The 10,418-nt window shown below is 50.0% G+C and overlaps 3 protein-coding genes across 4 annotated transcripts; all 3 read left to right on the top strand.

The window, feature by feature from the left end:
* Positions 1 to 889: 889 nt before the first annotated feature.
* On the top strand, positions 890 to 2,694 carry Spem2 (SPEM family member 2). 2 transcript variants are annotated; one of them, XM_026390461.1, is made up of 3 exons: positions 890 to 1,027; positions 1,191 to 1,248; positions 1,388 to 2,694. In XM_026390461.1, exons 1-3 carry the CDS (start codon positions 890 to 892, stop codon positions 2,692 to 2,694), a joined length of 1,503 nt encoding a protein of 500 aa, XP_026246246.1. The 2 variants fall into 2 exon arrangements, with proteins under 2 accessions (XP_026246246.1, XP_077656574.1); XM_077800448.1 differs by having other exon boundaries at positions 1,191 to 1,257; positions 1,394 to 2,694.
* Positions 2,695 to 3,841: 1,147 nt separating this feature from the next.
* LOC113184059 (uncharacterized protein SPEM3) lies at positions 3,842 to 5,018 on the top strand. The gene is made up of 4 exons (XM_077801246.1): positions 3,842 to 3,979; positions 4,128 to 4,185; positions 4,305 to 4,806; positions 4,994 to 5,018. The coding sequence occupies exons 1-4, from the start codon at positions 3,842 to 3,844 to the stop codon at positions 5,016 to 5,018; spliced, it is 723 nt and encodes a 240-aa protein (XP_077657372.1).
* A 575-nt stretch (positions 5,019 to 5,593) lies between these two features.
* Positions 5,594 to 7,909, top strand: LOC144256140 (uncharacterized protein SPEM3-like). Its single transcript, XM_077801245.1, has 2 exons — positions 5,594 to 5,786; positions 7,263 to 7,909. The coding sequence occupies exons 1-2, from the start codon at positions 5,594 to 5,596 to the stop codon at positions 7,907 to 7,909; spliced, it is 840 nt and encodes a 279-aa protein (XP_077657371.1).
* Positions 7,910 to 10,418: the final 2,509 nt, after the last annotated feature.

Genomic DNA, 10,418 nt, shown 5'->3' with positions numbered 1-10,418 from the left:
GTTGACAGTGGGACCAACGGACTTGCCATCCTCAGGGTACCATTTTTTCAGACTGCAATGTTGAGCCTAGTTTCCATGGAGGACTCCATTCATCACATCAACAATAACATCTATGTTGTGTTTTGGTCATTTCTTTAAGGTGGGAGTTAACCTGTTTTTCAACTTAGAGTGGGGATGGGTCAATAAGAGGATAGTTGGTTTGGAAGGAGAGAAACTATAGTTGGAGTCTCTGGCAGGGGGCAGCAACCTCAGCAAGATGGAAATCCATCTGACTCTGAAGTGAAGAAGCCAAAGGGCTCAGGGACCACTAATGTCCAGGGCTGCAAATCCTGGCCAGGAAGGGTTGGGATGTGTGCTACAGGGATTATGACAGGGAAATGGTCAGCATGGGGAGGAACTGTTACAGCAGGGTGAACCCAGAGGGGACACTTGTTGTCACTCATCCAGTCAGTCACCCCAGCTGCTGGCCCCAAAGTAGCATGGGGTAGGGCATACCAACAGGCTACACATGTTGCCATTATATCTCAAATGACCAGAAACTGAGGGAATTACACATCATTCAACCTCTGTGGAGACTATCTTATGACTGTAGCTACCTATTTTCAGATCAGGAATGAGGTGTGTGGTTAAGCAGGCCTCATGGAGACAGAAGGAGAGACTAACCTCAGGGGCATCTGGGGACCAAATATCAAGTAGGAGCCTAGGATAGGGAAGAGCCAGCAGAGTGAATAAGACTACCACCTCTACATTGTGACTCATTCCTAACTTGCCTCATTATGACCTGGCTCCCTTCTCAGCTGGTAGATATCTCCAGGTACTGGCATGAATGCAGTGTGGGTCGGGGCCAGGTGGGGGGGGGTGGCCCAAGTGGCCCTAGGACCCCCCCACCATGGAAAACCAGCTCTGGAGTGAAACCCTGGGGTGCTGTAATCAACACCAAGAAAGCCCCCAGGATGCTGAAGACATCCTATTCCTGCTGGTGGGACTTATCATTCTTGTCAACATTGGCATCAACGTGGCAACTGTGGTCAGTGACAGTTGTGGACCATCCCCAGGGATGAAGAGGGCTGAGGGGGAGCCAGCTGCATCTTGTACCTCCACCTGCAGGACGGGTCTTGACTGGGGCTGGGGGTGGTGGTGTTGGAGGTAGGGAGCCTGGCCTTCACTCCCATCCCTCCCACCACCCCTAGATGTGGCATGAGTTCCAGAATGCCTTAGACAAGATTTTCTATTGGATTAAGCAGAAAAGTAAGTATAGCAACTAGAGAGTAGGACTCCTCCCCCCCCCCAAGACCACTACCATGGCCCCAGAAATTCAAACCCCACTATTCCTAACCTGAACTCTTATGGCAATTGCACCCACCTCATGGACTCTTGCCTCCCCCAGATGAAGTCCAGCCTTTTGAATGTTCCCTCAAACGTTTCCCAGCCAAGGCCCAAGACATCCACATCCACTGCGTCCTGGACCCTGTACAGGTGAAGATGACCCAACCCACAGGCTACTCCTCTTCCTCCTCTCGGTATCTCCATAACCACCGGGGCCGCCACCAACCACACCACCAGTACCAACCACGCCACCGCCAGTACCAACAACGCCGCCAATGCCGCCAACGTTACCGCCCCAGCCAACAGCAGAGGCCTTGGAACCACAGAAAATTCTCCCATGGTCGCCCAGTCTTTCATAACCAAACTCACAACCGCAAGACGTCACAGCTGCAGTCGATACCCTTTTATGATATGGAGGACAGGGACTCCTACTTGGATGAGGAGGATCTGTCCTTCCCACATCCCCAGAACCCAGGCTGGGTTCAGCGGATGGGACTGCCCTCCAACATGGGGTTATGGGGCCGCAAAGGTGGGATCCTGGCCAGCTTGCCACCACCCTCTATCTATCTGTCACCAGAACTGCGCCTCTTACCCAAGCGTGTAGAGGCCAAGTCAGAGCTGAGGCTACAGTCCTCTGCACCCCATTGTTCACAATCCCGAATTTGGGGCAACATGGAGCCTGAGCAATGGACCTCATCTCCATTACCTCCCCGCCGGCTGCCCCCTAACCCTTCCTGGGTCCCTGGGGGGCATAGCCCTTACTCTTCAGGAGGCCAGACACTGTATGATGCTTGGGATCAGCGGCGGCGTGGTGTAGAGGGCTGTGAACCCCCAACTACCTTGGTGTCCCGGAACCCCCGGCAGGAGGCCCAGGGCTATCGGGAACACTACTCGCCCCCATCCCACAGAAGGAATCTCCCTGGTCATGCTCACAGCCAGCCCAACCGCAGCCCATACCCATCCATAGGACATTTGGGTTATAACCCCCGGGATTCTCATGAGGTGCGACGCAGGGCTGCTGACTGGGCTGAGGCTATGCCTCCTCGGCATCCTCTGACCACTTCCACCTCCCTCACTATGTTGGGTGAGGCTTCATATCAACGGGTCCCAGCTGCTAGCTCAGCCCTGCTCCCTCATTGCTCCCAGCCCCTGCCTGAAGTCCAGGCTGTTGATCCTCCCCCAGTCCCAGCTACCTTTGTCCCACTCAGTAGGAATCCAGGTGGCAATGCCAACTACCAGGTGTACGACAGCCTGGAGCTAAAGCGGCAAGTGCAGGAGAACAGAGTACGGGCCAACTCACTGCCACCACCTTCCACCTCAACTTCAAGGCCCTCTCTACACAGGAGCCGGCCTGGGAAACTTAACTGACCTGCAGGAGAATGTGGGTGGCTGGGCAGGTCATGGAGAGAGGAATAAAGAGAAACCGAGTCCAGGAAACACTGTGGTGGTCTGTGGTTTAGAAGTAGCTCTCTTTCTGCCAGACAGAGACCATGCCCTTGGATTCCTGAAATGAGAAGTCAGTGTTCCCTTCTTGGTATGAGGCCGTGTTCTTGCCAACAAGACTGTCCTTGGGGTTGAGGCTGGGAACGTTTGCCTAGCATGCGTGAGGCACTGTGTTTGATCCTTAGCACCACATACAACAAAAATAAGCAAATAAAATAAAGGCATGCTGTCCATCTATGACTACAAAAAAAAAATATTGTCCTGGTCTTATACCATATATTAAGGTCTCCCAGCTGCAGACATCAAACCATGAGTCTCTGAGCACTCACCCCGTTTCTCTGTTCTCCATTCCACAAAAGGGGTTCAGAGGCTCAGCCCTGCTCAAGAAACTCAGGTCAGACAGACATGGTGGTGCATACTAGTAATCCCAGCTACCCAAAAGACTGAGATAGGAGGATCACAAATTTGGGGTCAGCCTAGGCAACTTAAGTGAGATTCTGGTTCTAAATTAAATGCAAAAAGGGCTGGGGATATGGCTCAGTGATGAAGCACTCGCCTAGCATATGCGAAGCCCTGGGTTCAATCTTCTGTACAGGTAAGAGAGAGAGAGAGAGAGAGATTCCAGATCTGGGATTCCACGTCTAGGCAGATCAAGGTCAGTGGCCCAATGTAGGGCAAGATGAAGGCCAAGGCTCTTGATTCCAGTTAGGGCTCTGAGGCCAAGGTTTTCCCAGTCTCAGGAGTGGTCAAGGGGTAAAGGATTCTGGATTTTCTACTGAAACTGCAGGAATAATGGAAAGATGGAAGGAGGAGTGTTTGTGGGAGCTGAATGAACGAAGTTCAGTGAGGCAATAATTGAGAAAGAGTGGAAGTACACTAGCCTCCAGGCTCAGGTTACTGGGACCTGGTTACCAGGAAACTCCACCCTGAGCTCTCCTTTTTCTCTGCCTCTCTCATTGTGTTCCAACCATCTACCCCTTTATGACTCAGGCCTTCTCCCCTCCCCCTCAAAGGAGTTTGTCTCTTAGTATGTGGGGGCCAGGGGGCCCAGGTAGTCCTGGGACCCCAGGCCATGGGTGAGCGAGTCTACTATGGAGCCCAGATGTGCTCTGGCACCAACCCCAGGAAGTGTCAGGACTTAGGAGATTCAATTCTTCTGATTCTGGGCAGCTTCATCTTGCTCAACGTGGGGATCAATGTGGTGATTCTGGTCAGGGCAGGGTCCGGGCAGCAGGGTTGGGACACTGGGATCTTGAAGGGAATGAAGTAGTGGGGGGTGGGGGCTGCTAGGATGTAGTCAGACAAGGACTTCAGAGCTTACCCTACTGCTGGAATCTCTCCTCTCCTGCTTCCCTCAGCTCTGGAAACATCTGAAGGGCTCCTTGCGGATTCTTTTCCATCATTTTTTTCCCAAAGGTAAGTGAGTCCCAGCATGAGCTCCAGCAATGTAGGTTTGTCACATTTTTTCTTATCTCCCTGTCCCTTTTCTCAGCCCTTCTGACACCCAGGCCTTGTTCCATCTCTCCTCTCTGTAGACAAGCAACATGGTGGTCTAGGCAGCAGGCCCGTGTATATGCGCTGCACCACAGATCCCAAGAATCTGTACTCAAGAATCTCTTCCCACTTTCATCGTCGCCCCAGCTTCCTGTTCGGTCATTCTAACCATCGTGACTCCTGGATACCAGATACAAATGATGAAAAGGTTTCTGGGTGCTGCTGGATGCCACCTCAATGTGGACATGCTGGGCTTCCCACGGAGGCTCAATGGGGATTGAGGAAGGAGGGGATGATGGGAGCTGGGGAGGCCTCTCAAGGCACAGCCTTGAAAACCCAGGCCTCCATGTTTCCCAAGCCAGAGATTTCCTCCCCTTTCCTGAAGATGAGCAAGTTAGACATGGTATCAATCTGTTTACCCCAAGAGGGCAAGACTAAGGCCCTAGACTATGGGCCAGACCATACCCCAGCCCAGGCCGGGACCCACTCCTTAGCCCATACCCCCGAGCACATCCCCATCCCTTCCCTGACCCACAACCCAGAGTATACCCATGCCCAGGCCCAGGATCTTGAGCATACTTCAACCTATACTCCACCAGCTCATGCTCCAGCCTTGATCCCAGCTTCTACTCCAGCTCCCAGCCAAGCCCATGCTGCAGCCGCTACCCCATCTCATGCTGCAGCTCCTACCCTCTCCCATGCTCCAGCTCCTATTCCAATCCCTACCCAGATCCCTACCCCATCCCATGTCTTAGCCCAAACCCCACCCCGTACACCACCTCCTACTCCAGTCCATACCGCATCCAGGGCCCTGGCCCAAAACCAAGTCCACATCTTAGCCCACGCCCCAATCCAGGTCCACACCTCAGCACCACCCTCAGCCCAGGTCCCAGCCCCTCCCCCAACCCAGGTCCTACCCCCTTCCTCAGCCCAGGTCCCAGCCCCTTCCCCAGCCCAGGTCCCAACCCCTTCCCCAGCCCAGGTCCCAGCCCAGGTCCCAGCCCCTCCCCCAGCCCAGGTCCCAGCTCCTTCCCAAGTCCAGGCCCCAGCCCACACCTCTCAGTACACTCACTGTAAGGCTCTTATCCCTGAACACACCTCAGCCCACATCCCACTCCACATCCCAGCCCAGGTGTCTGCATATGCCTCAGCCTATTCCCAGGGTCACAACCCAGTCCACACCCCAGCGGAGGTTTGGACCCACTCCCAGGCCCAAGTACCTGAGCGCACATCAGTCCAAACCCCAGCACATACTCCAGTCCATTCTCATGAAATTCAATCCTCTGCCCATACTGGGATGCCTGTTCTAACCCCTGCCCCAGCATCAGTCATGGCCCCTCCAGCCCGTGCTCCTGTCCCTATCATCACCCCTACCCCCAACCTAACTCCTAGTCCTTCTACTCTGCCTGCCTTTGGCCCTAGCCTCTCCACTGGCCATGTGGTCTATGATGCCCGCAGGGTAAAGCAGAATGTTTTCCATAAGTGCAACCCTCAGAACTCTGGATATTCCAAGAAGAATTTTGGTACCCTCTCCAGGCCCCAAGAGAGGCAGGGCTTAGCAAGTTCTGAAACATCTGAGCATATATCAAAGCAACATGGTGAAGACAGTGCCCAGCCTTCTCCAGGATCTATACTGGGCTACCTGGAGTTGGGGAACATGGAATGGAAGATATCAGATGATGGCAAAGACAAGAAACTCAGCCAGTCCAAGACCTTCCCTTACTGCAGCTTCCATCCTTGCAGTTCTGAGAAGAAAAACACAGATTTCCAGGCACCAATTTACCCCAAGATCTTGGTCTATACCCAGGATGTTGCCCCTTCTAAACAATGCCTTCATTCTCCAACTAGTGCTCAGAGCTCTCTGACTACCATTCCTCCACCATGCACTCTTTCTCTGCCGCTTGTTCCTCCCAAAACCTTTGTCCTTTCTCGACCCATCAACCATCAGAAGCCCTCCACCTTAATACAAGCACCCACCCTTCTCCCAACCTCTAAGTCTCCTCAGTCTCTCTCTGCTTCCCACTTCCCCATTCCTCCCCAGTTCTCTACCACTTCTCAATACTTGATCCAAACCCAGTCTCCTGAACTTCATGAGAATCCAAGCCGAACCCAAGATCCTGGCCTCCAGAGGACTCCATACCTTTCAAAAGACTCCAGAGTTCCCAGAAACCCAGGCCTTGTCCCAAATCCAGGCCTCCACAAGTTCCCAAACCATACTCAAAACCCTTGTCTCTGCAAGAATTCAAACCCTTCTCAAGACTCTGGCCTGCAAAAGAATCCAGGCATTGCCCAAGATTCTGGACTCCAAAGGAGCCCAGGTATTACTCAAGATAGGGGTGTCTTTAGAAGCCCAAGTTACACTCAATCCTCCAGCTTCCACAAGAACATACCATGTACCCAAAATTCTAACCTTCAGAATTTGGGCTTTATACAAGGCTCTGGTGTCTCTAAGAATGTTGAACCCAACCAAGACACTGTTGTCTGCAAAAATCAAGATGTCTCCCAAACAACTGACCTCCAAAAGAGGCCAGGCCCTTCTCAAGATTCTAGAGGTTATAAGAGTTCAGGCAATGTCCAAGATTCAGGGGTCAACAGGAGCCTAGGCCAAGGTTCTAGACCACAGAAGAGTCCCTACTTTGTCCAAGACCCTGAACTTAACAAGAGCTCAGGACTTACCCAGGCATTTGGTCCCAAGAAGTGCCCAGGCTCTGTCCAAACATCTGGCCTCAATAAGGGCCCGACCCAAGATTCAGGAGACTACAAGAATCTAGGCCTTATCCAAGACTTTGGACTCCGCAGGGTTCCAGGCCTTCCCCAAGATTCCAACTGCCGTAAGAGTCCAGGCCTTACCCAATCCACTGAAGCTGAAAAAAGATTTATCCTTATCCAAGATGCTGGAGTTTATAGGAATCTAGAACAAAGCCAAAATCCTAACCTCCACAAGTTCCCAAGAATTAATCGAGATCCTGGCCTACATAAGAACCCAACACTTGCACAAGACGTTGGCCTCCTCAAGAATCCAGGACTTACCCAGGAATCTGGTCTCCACAAGGATTCAGGCAATATCCCAAATCCTGGCCTCCCAAAGAACCCAAGCGCTACTCTATGTACTGACTCTGCCCAAGTCCTAGGCCCACTTCAGTCCCCAAAGCTAATACCATCCCTGAAGAAATCAATACATGAGATGGCTCCTCAGAAGGAGAATGCAGAACAGCATATATCATGTACTTCCACCCCAATCAATCAAAACTGCCCTTCCAAGATCCCCACTAACCTGCATACCTTCTCAGAAGTACCTGTACTAGTTGAGCTAAAGCCATCCTCCTGGCGAACAGACAGCCAAGGCTGGGTATACCGCCCTGTGGGTACAGTTTCTTCAGCTTTTCAGAGCTATCGCCAGATGTCAATGCCTCCCAAAATCAACAACAGACCTCACTATCCTGGACCAGGCTTCCGGGCAGGGCATGTGGTGTTTGATGCCCGCCAAAGACAGTTATCAGTGGGCAGGGACAAGTGTGAAGCTCTGTCTCCCAGGCGCCCCTGCCAAGAGGCACCCAACAACTTAGGGGAGACCATCAGAGAGTGGAGATATCAGAATGTGATGAGGACCTCAGACATACAGGGAACAAAAGTGCATCAGGAATAAAGAGTCAAAGTGTTCTGTGGTTGTTTGACAGCATCTACCCTAGCCCTAGCTCCAGCCCTAAGGTTGACCACCCAGAGACAAATGGGTACTGGAACTGAGATGTCCTTGCTCCTCCTCTATATCTATGTAGCCACGTTATTCTTCAGACCCTAGAGCTACATTTGCATTACAGTAACCACTAGCCAAATATGGCTATTAAAATGTCAAAAACAAATTTTTTCTATCTCATTTTTGTTCAAAAATACATAGGAAAAAATTCTCAAAGGGGGTATACACTTTAGAATTATCTAGGGTGGAAGTGAAGATTAGATCATAACTATATATTCATAACTTTTTAAAAAATTTTTTATTTGTAATTGGACACAATATCATTTTTATTTTTATGTGGTGCTGAGGATCGAACCCAGGGCCTCGCACATGCTAGGTGAGCACTCTACCGCTGAGCCACAATCTCAGCCCCTCATTATAACTTCTGTATTATCTATTGTGTTCACAGAAGCATATCTTTTATTAATTTTTTTGCAGGGCTAGGGATTGAACTCAGAGCTTTATATGTGCTAGACAAGCACTTACTACTGAATTAACATTCAGCAAAAAATTTGATTCCTCTGTCTCATAATCTACACTTTAAGTGCTCAATAGCCAACTATAGCTAGTGGCTACTGTATTGGACAATATAAATCAAGGACATTTCCATTAGAAAATCCTGTAGAGAGCAATGCTTTAGAGTTAAAAGGATTTCCCTTCCCTTTGTCACCCATCCCCAGCATCATCATATCATCATCATTATTTGGTACCAGGCATTGCACCCAGGGGTGCTTAACCACTGAGTCACATCCCCAGCCCTTCTTTATATTTTATTAGAGATAAGTTCTCACTGAGTTGCTTAAGGCCTCGCTAAGTTGCTGAAGCTGGCTTTGAAATCACAATCTTCCTGCCTCAGCTTCCTGTCACTGGGATTACAGGCATGCACCTGGTCCATCCCCAACATTTTCAAAGCTCATAGTGCCCAGAGAACTTTGTTCTTGAGCAGGTAAGATGTAAGGATGCCAATGCCTGTTTACCCCAGACTATGTAAAACCCCTGCTGGCTTCTTGGGTCACAGTTGGATGCATGGAAATTTATGTCCCCAGGTCTGGGCTGTGTTTGAGTGTTCTTGATTCTCCTGTTGGACTCTCCTTCTCAGTGACTCCTGAGGTCTAGGCTTCCTAAATTGACCTCTGGTTTCAGGAGTCTCCTCCTTTACATGCCTCCACATTATCAATGTGCCCCTGCTTATGCTATTGGACTTAGGCCTCTTCCACCCTGGAGACAGACTGTGGGCAGAAGAAATGTAAAAAGTCCTGGCCTGGCCGGGTGTGGTGGCACATGCCTGTAATCCTAGTGATTAGGGAGGCTGAGGCAGGAAGACTGCAAATTTGAGACCAGCAATTAGCAAGGCCCTAAGCAACTTAGTGAGACTTTGTCCCTGCCCCCCCCAAAAAAAGGAGGGGGGGTGTGGTGACTAAGAGGTAAAGCACCCCTGGATTCAATCCCTAGTACCAAAACTAAATAACTTGCTTGGCAATAAATTGGTCTGATCTGAGATATTATTCCTGGTTTCCTATCTTTGTGTCTCATTATCCTGGCTCCTACTCCCATTTTGTGCTTAAATTGTGTTCTGGTCCCTTAGTCTGGTCCTTAGTAGCATAGGTTACTGAAAAGCAATTTCCTGACTTTGATTATTTTCCACTGCCCTGCTCCATTCTAGCTATGAGTTTCCTCTGGACCTCATTTTCAATCCTAATAACCTTTATATGTGCACACAACTGTGAAATTCCAAAGTTTTTCCTACCATGACTCTTATATATCTGAGGTGGGCATCATTTTTATGTATGTCTTTCCCTGAATCAGATATCCATTCCTGCTTTAACATTTCTACCACTAATTTCAAGAAGATGCCTCTCCATCCAGGGGGACCCATTCCTGCCTGACTCGGCTCTGATCTTGGACAAGTCATGTGCAATCTTTCTAAGCTGCAGTCTTTCCAACACCAAAATGAGGAAGTCATGATTTCCTGGAAGTGACCAGAGCTGCTGGTATGCAAGGATCCCTATTTCTCCCCAGGCCCTAAAGTGTGTCTATTCATTTCTGCTATTCAGATCCATCCAATTACCTTTCTACTCCATATCCAAGGAATGTTTGTGTGGGATCCAGTAGGCACCATAATATAACTCCATAGAAACCACAATTTCCAGATTGGGTGTGTAAGTAATTCCAATGATTCGGGAAGCTGAGGCAGGAGAATCACAAGTTCAAAGCCAGCCTCAACAGCTTAGAGAGGCCCTAAGCAACTTAGTAAGGCCCTGTCTTAAAATAAAAAAATAAAAAACCCCGGGGTCTGGGGTTGTGGCTCAGTGATTAAGTGTCCCTGGATTCAATGCCTGGTACCAAAATAAAATTAATTTTTTTTAAAAAAAACTACAACTTCCATAAGGCACTACTTCAGCGGAACGGGAAAAGATGTAGG

The sequence above is a fragment of the Urocitellus parryii genome, chromosome 7 (assembly GCF_045843805.1).
Source record: "Urocitellus parryii isolate mUroPar1 chromosome 7, mUroPar1.hap1, whole genome shotgun sequence".
Taxonomy (NCBI): domain Eukaryota; kingdom Metazoa; phylum Chordata; class Mammalia; order Rodentia; family Sciuridae; genus Urocitellus; species Urocitellus parryii.
Note: the sequence above shows the minus strand (reverse complement) of the source record. Positions and strands in the feature narration are given on the sequence as shown.